At 39.5% G+C, this 16435-nt stretch overlaps 1 protein-coding gene across 2 annotated transcripts in view; it reads left to right on the forward strand.

Moving 5' to 3' along the window:
- Positions 1-16435, forward strand: part of CLSTN2 (calsyntenin 2) — a 628828-nt gene that overhangs the window by 477053 nt on the left and 135340 nt on the right. For both annotated transcript variants that reach the window (XM_050779679.1, XM_050779680.1), the window contains exon 5: positions 14804-14953. In XM_050779679.1, coding sequence (XP_050635636.1) covers positions 14804-14953 — 150 coding nt within the window. The remainder of the gene's footprint in view (positions 1-14803; positions 14954-16435) is intronic.

Consider the following 16435-nt stretch of genomic DNA (forward strand, 5'->3'; position numbering starts at 1 on the left):
CTCCATTCACTCTGTAATTATTGAGTGCCAGGCATGGTGCTGAATACTGGAAAGGAGATAGAGTGGAACTCAAAATAGACATGGGCCTGTCCACATACAGCTCATCATCTAGTGGAAAAAAATAGAAAATCCAGTGGCAGCAAGGGTGAAGTTGGTGCACAAAGCATGCCATGAACCAGGGTTGGGCAACAAATTAGCTCTGTACCTCCTGATAGCCAATGTCTAGAGGAAAATAGCCTCAGCCACCTGCTTGTACACCTTCAGGAGAAACCCAACACTTCTTGATGTTGAGACCAGGTAGAAACTTACTTTATGGCACTGTCTTCTGCACCCTGAGACTGCGGCAGATGCCATAGGGGCTAGAAGCCAAGGAGACACTCTCATCCCTGTCTTTAAGTAGCTTCGGATCAGTCTGGGAAGACAGAACTAATATTCATAAGACAGAAAAAATAATAATAAGATAATTTCCCTCTAAAATGCTAAAACATGGGGAAAAGACAATTACATACCTGGACACCACGAGATAATTGTACAGGCCACAATGTCAATGCACAAGCAAGTAAAGGAGGAAATATAGGACTTTAATTAAAGTTTGGCTCAAAACTAAGAAGAAGGTAATTTTAATTAGTAGAGCCTGTCAGAACCATTCCCTGGTAGTTTCTCCCACAGGCTCTGTGAAATGGCTAGCCTCTCCCCACCACAGAGGCACACATGGGCACACACCGCTCCATAAAATATAGACCAACTTCTTTGTATTTGTCTCCTCTGGGTTTCTTTTTCTATATAATCAGTTGCGCAGCGTATTCCATAAAAGCTTTGGAATTCGGGGAGTGACAAGTCCATGGTGAATAGCAAGACTAGACAAGTGGAGGTGTCTGTGCTCAGTGGTCAAACTCTACTTGGCCTCCTGCCCTAGTTCTGAAGAGCCACAGCTCAGTGAGAGATGAGATGCAAATTCTTTCTTTGGAGGGTAAACTGCCCCAGTCATGAAGATAATTACTCACCTTGATGAGCCATTTTGCTAACATATGCCAATTTATTTCCCTGGCTGTCTCATTAAAAGTGAGTAATGGGCCTTTGCCAGGTTTGTGCCTCTGATGCTGGTTTACAATCTAAGATGAAGAGGAGAATGGGCACTCTCAGGGAGTGTGGGCCCCTGATAGCGAGGTGTACAGAAGCAGTCCTCCAGGTAATGAAGCAGGACCAAGGGGCAGACACAGAGACGGCTCCCATTCTAATGAGCTTCCCAATTGGCCCTTATCCATCAGTTTCTCTGAGCGACCTTTCTGGCTCCTTGAAGAAGCATTTTGCATGCTCATAAGGAAAGTGCTGCTGAATTTAGAGCCTGCTCATCGAGGCCTAGGTTTCCCCTGCCCCATGGCTTCAGATAGATGTCTCCTGTCCCCTCCAACCTTCCAGGCTGTTTGCTTGTGGGGTAAAGAATAGCAGCAGGGAGAATAGAAGACACAGTGTGGAGTCAGCCTGACCTGGCTTTAACCAGAGACTCACCCTGTTCCTGCCAGAGGCCTTCAGACTCCCTTTGAATTCCTCCGCATGAAATTATGGCATTATCAGTCCTTACCTCATTGTGGGGTTGTGAGTACTCAAGGAGAAGCAGTGTGTGGGGATAATGTTTGCTGCAGGGTATCTGACATACAGAGAGCATTCAATTAATGGTGCCACAGTTATTAAATATTTACCTGGGTGATTGGGACATGAGATTTCTTTACCAGGCTTAAATTATGAGCAGGTAGCTATGAGTGCATCATATCACCTTCCTCTTGGAAAGTTCTGGATCTATTTGAGATGGCCTCATCTGCTAGCTAGTTTTTCTGAGATAAGCAGAGCTTGGGTCCTCAAAATTGAATCCTAAAACATAAAGAGCTAGCCTAATAACACTGTCACAGTGGTGATAGAGCTAGGACTCAACCCGGGTCTCCTGAGTGTGAGCCCCAAGGCCTTTCCATCAGATCACACCTCCTTGATGATAACTTACAGAGTGCATGGCAGTGGTGTTTAAGTTTGCAAACACAAAGTATGGGGCAATGTCAGCAAAAAGGCAGAGAAGGAGATCCCAGCCTTCATTCCTCCACAAAGTACAATCAGACAGCTATCTATGAAAGAAAATAGCTGTAGGAGAGCTCAGGAGTCCAGTTGAGAAGATACAGCAACACAGTGTAAGAAAAACAATGAGAATAATTGCACAAAAAGAGTAGGAAGAACAGTTTCATCTTGCATGCATCAGCTCATCCCCCAGACCAGCATTGCTTAGCACAGAGAGAGAACTCCTTAGCTCAAAAGTTACCCTTGAAGAGAAAACATAATGGGATGAACAACCAGTTTCCTGAGATTTCAGGACACTCCCCCAAAGGACCTCTTTCAGTTTCACCCCACCCCAAATAGCTGGGGAGATCAGCGTGACTGAGACATTTGGAGACATCTGGGAACAAAGAAGCATGGCGCTATCAGTATCAGCAATGTCGCAGGAGCCACCAGGGTCCCCAGTGGCTGCTCTGCATAGGACCCCAGCTGTCTTCTACCCTCAGGATCTTGACAGCCTCACAGCCACCACACACCCCTGACTGGTTTTCACTGCCAAGGAGCCCACAATGTTTACTATTATGGAACTCAGCAGCTTCTGCCACTGAGGAAACCAACAACCAGTACAGCCACAGGGGCCCCTCACAATTTTTGCTGAGGACCCCACAGTTTTTCACTTTTGCAGTTTCTAGGTGCTTGAGTTACCACCTCTCTTCTTCTCCTCTCCCCAAAGCTTCCCTAGTGCTGCCATTATAGACACCCCAACCCAGGAACCCAGGGAAGCCACTACACGTATGCCCCAAAACGGCCTGGGCTCCAGCCAAATATCCATCTGTCACCACCACGTGTGTACCTGTGACTAACCCCTTGGCTGTGTGTACCTGAGCAGCTGGCCCCAACTCCCATTACCAGCTCTAACAGCTGAAAATATGTCTGCATCTGGCTTCTGTGCCTACATGCATTCTTACCCCCAGCCCTGGCTCCTACAGCTGTACACGTGCAAACCCCAACTTTTGTCCCTGGCTCCCACCATTGTGCTTGTACCTGCAGCTCACCCCTGCAGCTGCATACACGTACACTTCCAGCTTGATCCCCATAGCTGCAAATGCATGTGTAGCTGGCCTAACTCCTATTGGTGACCCCCACCACCACATGGGTGCCTGCAGCTCGTCCTTACAATTGCACACATGTATACCATGAGCCTTGACTGCTATAGTCATGTATGTACATGCCATCAGCCACCATATAACCACAGTTGGCTCTGCCCCAGCCCTAACCATTATGTGCATGTCCACAACTGAGTATGAACACACCAATGGCCCTGACTCCCCCTGCTGGGTGCACCAGTCCTTTGTCACTGGACCCAGGGCACCACTGAGTATACCTACAGTCCTGTCAGACACTGTGGACCTCCCACAGCCTTTGCCACACCAAGGTACACACAGTTGCAAATGTTACAGACCTCAGCTCCTGAACCAATAAGACATTGCATCCCTCTCCAAGACCTGGAGCCACCATACACTAGGCACTAAGCATGGTGCCACAGTGCTGTCCAGCATTACCCTTCCCCACCCTCACCTACCCATAGGTGAAGGATTTTCCTTAATGAATCCAGTTCATAAAGTCTGGAAAAGGTGATTGTTTCTTCAAATGCTCACACACTTACGCAAGACTACAAATATCATGAAGGATCAGGGACATGCAGTAGCACCAAAGAAACACGATATACTGTCAGTAAGTAACCAACTCCAAAGAATAGCTATTGAATTCCTGATAAGAATTTGAACTAAATTGTTCTAAAAAACTCAATGACCTACAAGAGAACACAGATAAACAATTAACTAAATCAGGAAAACAATAGAAGAACAATACCAGAAGTTCAACAAGCGATAGAAAATATAAAAAGAACCAAACAAATTTTGGAGCTTAAGAATACAATGACTGTATTTTAAAAATGGAATAGAGAGCTTCAGTAGCTGACTCAACCAAGCAGAATAAAGAATAAGCAAACTTAAAGACAGGTCATTTGAAGTTGTCCAGTAAGAGGACAAAAAAGATGAAAAGAATAAAAAAAAATCAAGAAAGCCTACATAATGTAAGCAACACTATCAAGAGAGCTTATATTCATGTTATGGGATATTTATATGGCTAAGAAAGAAAGAAAGGGGTAGAAAGCTTATTTAAAGACATAATGGCAGATATGTTCTCAAATATGGGGAGATATATGGACATCTAGATACTTCAAGCTTAAAGTTCTCTAATTACGTTCAACCCCAAAAGACTTTGCCATGACACATTATAATAAAACTGTCAATAAATCGAAGACACAGAGAAGTTTGAAAGCAGAGTAAGAAAAAAAAAGTATATATCATATACATGGGAACTTCACTGAAGCTATCAATGGATTTCTCAACAGAAACCTTGCAGGCCAGAAAAGAATAGGATTATATATTTATGACGCTGAAAGAAAAAGAAAGAAAAAAAAACTACCAACCAAGGGTACTTTACCTGACAAAGCTATTTTTCAGAAATTAAGGAGAAACAAACACTTTCTCAGACAAACAAAAGCTTAGGGCATTCATTGCCACTAGATCTGCCTTACAATAAATGATAAGGGGAGTTTTTCAAGCTGAAACAAAAGGATGCTTTTTGTTAATACAAAATCATATGAAGGTATGAAACTCACAGGTAAAGATCAGTATATATTCAAATTCAAAATATTCAAATACTGCTAAGGTGATACGTAAATCACTTGTAACTCTAAAGGCTAAAAGACAAAAGTATTAAAATCATTATAGCTAAAATGACTTGTTAATGAATACACAATATAAAAAAGTAAATTGTGGCACAAAAATATAAAATGGGGGGAATAAAAGTGCAAAGCTTGTATGTGCATTTCATGTTAAGTTTTTATCAGCTTACAATAGACTGGTACAAGCATAATATGTTTTATAATATGTAAGCCTCAGTAACCACCAAGTAAAAGCCTGTAGTAGATACACAAAAAAAATAAAGAGAAAGGAATCAAAGCATACTGCTACAGACAGTTATCAAGTCACAAAGGAAGACAGCAAGAGAGAAAGAAAGGAACAAAAGATCAACAAAACAACCAGCAAAGGTTGATAAAATAGCAATATTAAGTCTTGACCTATCAAAAATTACTTTAAATGTAAATGGACTAAATGCACCTATCAAAAGGCATAGAGTGGATAAAACAAGACCCAACTATATGATGCCTACAAGAGATTCACTTCACTTTTAAGGACATGCAAATAATAAAAGTGAAGATAGGATAAAATATTTTGTGCAAATGGAAACCAAAAGAGAGCAGTGGTAGCTATACTTATATCAAACAAAATAGCCTTTAAGTCAAAAACTGCAAAAAGAGGCAAAGAAAGTCATTATATGATAATAAAAAAGTAAAATCATTAAGAAGATATAGCAATTGTAAGTATATGTGTACCCAACACTAGAGCATGTAAACATATAAAGTAAATACTAACAAATTCGAAGGGAGAAATGGACAACAATAGAAAAATAGTAAGAAACTGCTTTCAACAATGGATAGAGCATCAAGAGATAAAATCAGTAAGGAAACACTGGATTTGAACTGTTTTACTTTAGACCAAATGGACCTAACAGACATATACAGAACACTTTATCAAACAGCAGCAGAATATATAATACACATAGAACAGTCTCCAGGAAGATCACATGTTAGGTCATTGTTTTCAATGAAACTCTTCAAGTTTCTCCACCAAGTTAGCTGGTAGCTACTGTGCTCAGCAACCACCAGAAGCTCAGACAAAAGAACATCAGCACGGGAATTCACCCACAAGGATCCCTTTGAGGCAGCTTCGCCATTAGAAATTAGGCTGTGGGCACAGCTTCAATGATACAACCACAATGTGAAAGTTTAAAAGGTTTTAGTACCTACAGATTCTGGGAATACATGGCATGCCTACAGGTCACACAGAGATCAGGAAGTGCAGGCTGGTAGAGAAAAAGAGACCCATGGGCCAATGTTTTTATTGAGTTCACAACATTAATTAAACACATTACCCATGGGGAGATTTGTTTTTGTTTTTGTTTTTGTTTTTTGAGACAGAGTTTCACTCTTGTTGCCCAGGCTGGAGTTGCAATGCTGCAATCTTGGTTCACCACAACCTCTGCCTCCCGGGTTCAAGTGATTCTCCTGCCTCAGCCTGCTGAGTAGCTGGGATTAATGGCATGCACCACAACATCTGATTACTTTTGTATTTTTAGTAGAGACGGGGTTTCTCCACGTTGGTCAGGCTGGTCTTAAACTCCTGACCTTAGGTAATCCACCTACCTCAGCCTCCCAAAGTGCTGGGATTACAGGTGTGAGCCACCACAACCAACTCCATGAGAAGTTTTAATTGTTGGCTTTAAAGCAAATAGGCATGAGTTCTAGGAGGTCACATGTTCACTGAAAGGTAGTCACTGTGGCATATCTGCACAGTCCATGCAGAGTATGGTGGGCAGCAGGACCAAGCAAGTAGGCTGTATCTAGCTGTCCCATAAGGAACTGGTCACCAGGAGGCTATTGTATAAGGCAGTTGTTTGAATTAGCCACACAGAGAAACTTGGAGATGTAGAACTGGAAACTGTGTTAAGAGTGACTGAGTCCTGCTTCTGGTATGGGGAAGTCTAACTAATATTCAAAATGAATGCCAAGGTAACATGAAATTGTAAGTATTCACTACAGCCATAAAGTCTTAAATTTAAAATTTAAATCATATAACATATTTTTGTCAACCATGATGGTATGAAACTAGAAATCAATAGCAGGACAAAAAACTAGAAAATTCACAAATATGTGAAATTAAATAATGTGGTCCTGAACAACAAATGGGTCAAAGAAGAAATCAAAAGGAAAATTTAAAAAATATCTTGAGGCAAATGAAAATGAAATCACAATATGTCAAAATTTTTCAGATGTAGGAAACACCATTTTAAAAGGGAATGTTATAGAAATAAACACCTAAATTTTAAAAGAAGAAAGATCTCAAATAACCTAATGTTATACATCAAGGAACTAGAACAAGAACAAACTAAACCCTGAATTAGTAAAAGGAAGGAAATAACAAAGGTTAGAACAGAAATGACTGAAACAGTAGAAAACAGTATAAAAGATCAATAACACCAAATTTTTTTCAATAGATAAACTAACTGATAAACCTTTAGCTAGGCTAAGAAAAAAACAGAGACAAGACTCAAATAGATGAAATCAGAAATGAAAGAGAAGACATTACAACTGATACTACTGAAATAATTTTCAAAGGATGATAAGAGACTGCTAAGAACACTTTTATACCAACAAATTGCATAACCTAGGAGAAATAGATAAGTTCCTAAAGACATGCAACCTACCAAGACAGAATAATAAGGAAATGAGAATCTGAACAGACCAATAATGAGTAAGAAGACTGAATTCATAATAATAGTTTTTTAAAATATCCCATCAAAGAAAATCCCAGGATCTGATGGATTCACAGCTGAATTCTACCAAACATTGAAAGAACTAATACTAATCCTTCTCAAACTTCCAAAACATTGAAGAAAAGGGAACACTTTCAACCTCATCTTACTAGGCTGGCATTACCCTGACATCAAAGTCAGACAAAGACAGTACAAGAAAAGAAAATTATAGGCCAATATTTCTGATGAGCTTAGATGCAAAAATAGTTCTCAACAAAATACTAGCAAACCAAATTCAACAGCACATTAAAAGGATCATACACCATGATTAAGTGGGACTTAGCCCTGGGATGCAAAGAAAGTTCAACATACACAAATCAATAAATGTGATATACTACATTAACAGAATGAAGGACAAAGATCATATGATATCTCAATAGATGCAGAAAAAGCATTTCACAAAATTTAGCATCCTTTCATGATAAAAATTCTCAACAAATAATGTATAGAAGGAATGTCTTCAACACAATAAAGACTGTATATTACAAAGCCACAGCAAACATCATACTCCACGGTGAAAAGTTTAAAGCTTTTTTCTCAAAGGTAAGGAATAAGACAAGGATGCTCACTCTTGCCACTTTTATTCAACATAGTACTGAAAGTTCTATCCAGATCAATTAAGGAAGAAAAGAAATAAAATGTACTCAAATCAGAGAGGAATAAGTAAAATTATCTGTTTGCAGATTACATGATTTTACATGGAGAAAACCCCAAAGACCCCACCAAAGACTGCTGTAACTAATAAATTCAGAAAAGTTGCAGGATACAAAAGCAACATACAAAAATTATTTTCATTTTTGTACACTAACAACAAACTATCCAAAAAAGAAAATTTTTTAAATGCATTTACGATAGCATCAAAAGAAATAAAATACTTAGAAATAATTTAAGGAGGTGAAATATATGTACACAGAAAACTATAAAACATTGATGAAAGAAAATGTAGAAGACACAAATAAATTAGAAGATATCCCATGTTTATGGATTGGAAGAATCAATATTGTTAAAGTGTTCTACTCAGGAATCGAAAACCAAATACTGCACATTCTCACTTATAAACGGGACCTAAGCTATGGGTGTGCAAAGGCATACAGGGTGGTATAATGGACATTGGAGACTCAGAAGGAAAAGGATGAGAAGTGGGGAGGGGTAAAAAAAACTACCCATTGGGAACAATGTACACTACTTGGGTGATAGGTGCACTAATATCCGAGACTTCACCACTATACAATTCATGTAATGAAAAAACCACTTGTACCCCTAAAACTATTAAAATAAAAAAATTTAAAAATAAAATGTCTGTACTACCCAAAGCAAGATACAGACTCAATGCAATCTCTATCAAAATTACAATGGTAGTTTTCATAGTAACAGAAGATACAATCCTAAAATTCATATAGAATCACAAAAGACCTCAAATAGCTAAAGCAACCTTGAACAAGAGGAACAAACCTGGAAGTATTATACTTCCTGATTTCAAACTATAAAACTATATTGCAAAGCTATAGTAATCAAATCAGTATGTAGCTGTCATAAAAACAGACACATAGACCAATGGAGCAGAATAGAGAACCCAGAAATAAATATACACATATGTAGTTAGCTAATTTTCAACAAAGACCCCAAGAATACACAATGGAAAAGAACAGACTTGTGAATAAATAGTACTGAAAAAAACTGGATATCCACAAGCAAAACAAAGCAAAATTGGATGCTTCTGTTACACCATATACAAAAATAAATTCAAAATGGATTACAGACTTACACATAAGACCTGAAACTATAAAAACCCTAGAAGAAAATATAAGGAGAAGGCTCCTTGACGTTGATAGTGGCAATGATTTTTTAATTTGATAGCAAAACCATAGGCAACAAAAGCAAAATTAAACAAGTGGCACAACATCAAACTAAAAAGCTCTGCATAGCAAAGAAAGCATTCAACAAAATAGAGGCAACCTACAGAATGGGAAAATTATTTGTAGACCATATATGCAATAAAGAGTTATCCAAAATATATAAGGAACTCATATAACACACAATAGCAAAAACAAACAAACAACCAACCTGATTTCAAAATATGCAAAGGACCTGAATGGACATTTTTCCAAAGAAGGTATACAAAGAAGGTCAACGTGCATACAGAAAGATGTTCAATGTCACTAACAACCAGTAAAATGCAAATCAAACCCTCAATGAGCTATCACCTCACAACTATTAGGATGATTACCGTCAAAAAGTCCATGAGGAGAAGCATTGGTGAAGATGTGAAGAAAAGGGATTCCTTGCAGACTGTTGGTGAAAATGTAGATTGGTGCAGCTATTACAGAAAACAGCATGAATGTACCTCAAAAAATTACAAATAGAGCTACCATAGGTTCAGCAATTCCACTTTTGGGTATGTATCCACAGCGGGGAAAAAATAAATATCTTGAAGAGATAGTTGCACTCCCATATTTATTGCAGCATTATTCACAATAGCAAAGATGCAGAAGCAACCTAAGTGACTGTTGACAGATGAATGGATAAAAAATATGTGGGAGATACACACATACAATGGAATATTATTCAACCTTAAAAAAGAAGGAAATCCTGCCATTTGCAACAACCTGGATGAACCTGAAGGCCATTATACTCAGTGAAATATCCCAGACTCAGAAATACAAATGCCTCATGATATCACTTATATGTGAAATCTTAAAAGGTTGAACTCATAGAAATAGAGAGTAGAATCGTGGTTGCCAGTGTTTAGGGAGGGAGTGGGGGAAAAGAGAAGATCATAGGATATAAACTTTAGTTATTAATATAAGATGAATAAATACTGGAGAATGTACAGCAGGGTGACTACAGCTAATGGTAATGTATTATATACTTGAAATTTGCTGAGAATAGATCTCAACTGAGCTCACCACACACACACACACACACACACACACACACACACAAAGGTAACAATGTGATGCGATGCATATGTTAAATAGCTTGATCATGGTAGTCATTTAATAATGTATACATATATTAAAACATCACATCATATATCCTAAATATATACAATTTTTATTTGTCAATCATACCTCCATAAAGCCGGAAAAAAATCCGGCAAATTGGTGGACACCACACTTGCATCCATCACTCGTGTGTGTGTGTCTGTGTGTGTGTGGTCTTTGACAAGTTACTTGAACTTTTTCTCAGACCCTCACCGGTAAAATGGGAATTAAATATTGTACCTGTGCAATGTGATTGTTACCTAAACTGATGCCAACAAAATATTAGAGCCTCTGGCACAAGGCAGCCACTCAGCCATGTTAGAGAATGACAGAGGAGGGAGCGGTAGGCTCTCAACAAAACCCAGTTACCACTTGGCAGATTTTTTACTTTGAAGCAATTGTTTGGTCTTCAAGCAGCCTCAGCTGGGCTCTCTCTTTGTCAGAAAGCTGCGCTAGTGAATAACAGGACTCATGCTTCTGAGCCAAATGTATTCTAAAGCCTGCTCCTTCTTAAAGTGAATGAAAATGTTTATTTCCCATATGAATGGAAAAGTGTTATATGCCTTGTGTGGGAAATTCAGAAAGCACAGAAAAGTATGAAGTCACCCATAATCCTGCCAAAGTAACCAGTATTAACAGTTAACCATTAAACCATTGTTTGCCAAATTACCAATAGTTTTTCTGTAAAGTTTTTAAACAAAATTAGGACCACAATATCCTTGCATTTGTCTGTCCTCCCTTTTTTCACTTAACATTTAATTACATGTATTTTCCCCATCTTTAAACATTCTTTATGATCACCACTTTTACTGCTGAGCAACAATCCATCTTATGCGTAGATGTTCTACTTAGCTCTTCCCTTACAGTGTCAGGCTATTTTTCAGTGTAATAAATACTAGATGAACATATTTGCACATATATCTGCAATTGTATCATTTCTCTAGAATCAATTTTTGGAGAAGGAATTGCACTCCCAAAAGGTATGAGCAATTTCAAACTGACTGGCATATATTGCCAAGTAGCTTTCCAGATAGGTTGTTCCAATTCAAATTCTACTAGAAGAGTGTTGGTCAGTACGTCTGTTTCATCCCCTCAGCCCCTACTCTCCCAGAGTTTTTTTTTAAAAATACCTAAACTAATACTCAAGGTAGGGACTGGTTGTTCTTTAAAGGTAAATTTCTCAAGTTCATTTGGAGAAATAGCTCCAGGGACTTATGTTCACCATGGTTAACTGTGGGATTAGGTCTCCTGAGAAGATAGTGGTAGAAAAATGATTCAAATATGGGAGAAAAAGATACAATTGCAACAGACGCAAAACAGGTGACTTTTCTGAGCTTTCAAAAAATTTTAAATGTGTATCTTATCGAAATATGACCTTCTCCCATGCAACAATTGGTCACAATACTGTACCCTCAGTTTTGACCTAATGCTTTAAATTCTGTGCTTTGAAACTCACTTTCACATGCACGAAGTTGGTGGTAGTGGAGAAGGTAAATTAGTTTCTCAGACAGTTTTATTAAGACTTGTTATGGAAGTAGAGCTGCAACAAATTGAGCTGAGGATTCAGCTTGTGTGTTTATTTTTCTACCATAATCAATAGTGTTTGGTCTGCTTAATGTTGTACACATTGTAAACTCTGAGTCTTCCTTTTGTAAGAGGAGTACCTTTTGAGAGCCATTTAATTTTAAAGGAAGTTATTTTTTTTTTTTCAAAATTCAATGTGATGTTGTGAAAATATACTTCTCATGGTTATATTATAGTGCTTCCACCTGACAGAATTCCTCCCCTGTGATAACTATAACCACATGTAAGTTTGTTAGCAGAATCCATGGGGAGTGTTACCAACCAATACTGGGCCACTCCAGACCTGTGCGGGCCCTCAGAACTGAGAGGGAAACAGTAACTGAGGAAAATGAAAGGGATTTCGAACACCAGTCACTAAGCTAGAAACACGTCAAACGTGTTTTTATTCAGATATTTTTGACTGACTTTGTTAACTAAATTCTATCTCATATTGGTGGATGAAGCTGTATTTTTAGAAATAGTCCAGAGAAGATAGCAGAATAGATTATTCTAATTCTTTTTTTTTTTTTTTTGACGGAGTCTCACTCTGTTGCCCAGGCTGGAGTGCAGTGGCTTGATCTCGGCTCGCCGCAACCTCTGCGCACCTCCCGGGTTCAAGTGGTTCTCTCGTCTCAGCCTCCCAAGCAGCTGGGATTACAGGTGCCTGCCACCACATCCAGCTAATTTTTGTAGTTTTAGTAGCGACAGGGTTTCACCTTGTTGGCCACACTGGTCTTGAACTCCTGACTTCGTTATCCGCCCACCTCAGCCTCCCAAAGTGCTGGGATTACAGGCATGAATCACTGCGCCCAGCTGATTATTCTAACTCTTGATCCAGTGTCTTGGGCAACTTCGTATTCCCTCCTAGACATCAGTCAGCATCTGCTCCTCCTACTTCCCATTTCCTGCTCCTCCCAGCCTCACATAGATTCACATGTGCAGCACCTGCTCATGGCCTGGTGCCAATACTGTTTCACTAATATTGCCTAATTGGTGGACCTTTTTTTTTTTTTTTTTGATCTTTAAAGAATTACTTGAATTTTCTAACTTTCCAAGCTTTCTTGTTTCATTCCATGTTCTCTCAATATGCATAAACAATACACAGCAGTTAGAATAGAAGAAAGCTCATTTAGGTAATTTTTCTTTAGTTTTGATGAAATACAAAAATACACCTGAGTCAGGCCGGGTGTGTTGGCTCACGCCTGTAACCCTAGCACTTTGGGAGGATGAGGCAGGTGGATCACCTAAGATCAGGAGTTCAAGACCAGCCTGGCCAACATGGCAAAACCCCATCTCTACAAAAAAACATAAAAATTAGCCAGGCATGTCCCAGTACTCGGGAGGCTGAGGCAGGAGAATCACTTGAACCCAGGAAGTGGAAGGTTGCAGTGAGCCGAGATCATGCCATTGAACTCCAGCCTGGGTGACAGAGCCAGACTCGCTCTCAAAAAATACACATATATATGGGTCAGCCGTTCCCTCTTTGTTTATTTTATTTTTTTTTTTTTCAGACAGTCTTGCTCTGTCACCCAGGCTGGAGTACAGTGCTGCAATCTCTGCTCACTACAACCTCCACCTCCCAGGTTCAAACAATTCTTGTGCCTCAGCCTCCTGAGTAGCTGGGACTACAGATGTGTACCACCACACCTGGCTAATTTTTGTTTTTTTAAATAGAGATGGGGTTTTACCATGTTGGCCAGGCTGGTCTCAAACTCATGTCCTCAAGCCATCTACCCACCTAGGCCTTCCAAAGTGCTGGGATTACAGACGTGAGCCACTGCACCCGGCCTGTTTTGTTGATTTGTTTTTTGATTTCAATGTTTAAAATTTAGTTTCTGGTAAAAGATGATAACATTTGAGTTCTAATTTGCTGTCAACTCTGCCACCAGAAAAAATGTAATAGGAATGAAATTATTCTCAGCAAAATACTTTAATCTCTTAGAATTAAAAGCTTAAAAGTATTAAATGCATTTTAGGTCTTTATTAGTTCTCTGGAACTAAAATTATATTTCAGCAAAAATAATGAATTAAAATTTTGCTCATTAATTACCAAATATTTATTTCAGAACCATAATATGAAACGCACAGAAACAAAAGCACACAAACAACTCTGAAAAAAAATTACTTGGTATCTCTTAGAGAAGAAAAATGTCTTCTTCGGGGCAAGAAGTGTGTTATTCTGTGTCACTTTCAGAAGGAGGTCACACGTTTTCTCATTGATCTTACTTCCTATTTGGTAGCAAAATAATGTGAGATGAGGCAGTGAACATTCCTGGCGACAAGCCCAGATGTGAAAAAATATGTGTCAGGACATTTTCTGAATTCCATCTTTTTCCCAGAGATATCCTTGCAGATGAATGGTCTTTGCCCTACGTCAGGGACACAATCACATGGCTGTACTTTAGGAGGAAGTCTTCTGGCAGCCCATTACTTATAAACACAAGCCAGCTGGATTCCAGGCGTGCACTCGAAATTCCCTGGCAGTCCTATTGCACGGCTACGTGGCTTCAGCCAGTGGGTTCCCAGGAATTTGCTACCAAAGCATAAGCAGGCTGCAAATGGAGCCATGCTCCTGTTTGCCCTTGTTTTTACAAAGAGATAAGGAAAAGGGTCACTTTCTTTCTGTGAAGGTGGGTGGAGTGGAGAAGAGATTTGTGAGAAGTACAGTGTCATTAAATCGAGCTGAAATGCTTTTGAACATCTCTGTTCCTCAGGCAACATCAGGAACACTGAGAAGCTGAGCTATGACAAACAACACCAGTATGAGATCCTGGTGACCGCCTACGACTGTGGACAGAAGCCCGCTGCTCAGGACACCCTGGTGCAGGTGGATGTGAAGCCAGTTTGTAAGCCTGGCTGGCAAGGTGGGCCTGTTTTATCAGTCTTGTGTGAAGGCAGCATGGTCTGGTGTATAGAAAGTGCTGTACTTGTTCTCAAATCATCACAACACACAACTTTTTTAAGTATAGTCACTTTGCTGTGAGAAATAAAGTAGCTTGCTTATTCTCACAACTCTTAGGTAATATATTATCCCCATTTTTCAGCTGAGAACGTCGGAGACATCTCCTCTAACCTCATGCGCCCTGTTTGTCCAGTGCTCCCTTTCTCAAATCTCATGACATCTTTGATCAATAGAAATTATCTCACAGCATGTAGGAGAAATGGCCAGCAAGCCTATTCACTTTACCCTAGGGTGCTGAGTCTACCTAATGCATTTCAAGTTTTACATCACGGATCAACACCTAGGGAAAGTCATCGTGTTCTTTGTGCTCACGCAGAGTGCACACAGGCAGAGGCGGGAGACCCGGAATCCAGCCTCTGGATTAGGGAGTATATAAAATGTTGACTCTGGGAATGAAGAAGCAATGGCTTTTGATGGAGGTGGATTTTTTTGTCAGTTTAGCTCTTTTAAAATGCAAGGAAAACTAAATGCTTAGGTCGCCCTTAGATAATAGAGTTTATCACTGAACTGAGGGCAAGTAAGGAAGGTGAGGACAGCTGCATAGATGGACCTTACAGAGATTTGAGTGATTTGTGGAATAATAATAGCTTTAGTGGTAATGCTAATAGATCTGGTGGCTGAGCAGGGATTCTAGAATTATCTCTGCACCATTATTTTGGTGGCCCAATGACTCCCTGTCTCTACTTCATGTGTTGAAGATGCTGCAGGCTATTGCTTACTCATAACTCATAAAGTGCTTCATTTCTGAGTATTGCCTTCTTTTGGTGTGTCTTTAAGCTTCTGCCTCCCCCTTATATTCTCATATTTTCTCTCTGTCTCTCTGCCTCTCTCTCTCTCTCTCTCTCTCTCTCTCTCTCTGCTATCTTTAATTCTTAAATTCCCTAGAAAGAGTTGATATTAGTCACTCACATCCATGTAGGGAAGACTGATGCCAGACCACCCTATAAATCTCTCGTCAGTCTTTGAATGACTGCCTTTTATTCAGTTATTCATTCCTAATCCAATTCATCAGGGTCAGATTGGCAGGACATCATGGTACAAAGTAAGGACACCTGTGTCTGAGAAGCTGCCTGACATCATTCCCCTCAGAAGGCAGTTCTCAAAGCGCTCCTCCCTTGAACAACTTGATCTCCCTTAAACTTAAAACTGAAAAGATCGGAAGGGGTAATTTAACCCACCTCTGGAGAGAGCCAGAGTTGTTTGCCTTTGAACAAAGTAGAAAAGATGAAATGCTCAGTAGAGGAACCACAGGTAAGGCACATGAGAGAGAAAGAACAAAGCAGTCATCTTTATGTCAGTCTGCTAGGATCAAGGAAGAGACATAGAAAGAAGGACAAGCCAGAGTGGGAAACTTTGTTTTCCCAACCTCGGGGAGCCTGAGCTC

This window comes from Macaca thibetana, chromosome 2 (genome assembly GCF_024542745.1).
Source record: "Macaca thibetana thibetana isolate TM-01 chromosome 2, ASM2454274v1, whole genome shotgun sequence".
Taxonomy (NCBI): domain Eukaryota; kingdom Metazoa; phylum Chordata; class Mammalia; order Primates; family Cercopithecidae; genus Macaca; species Macaca thibetana.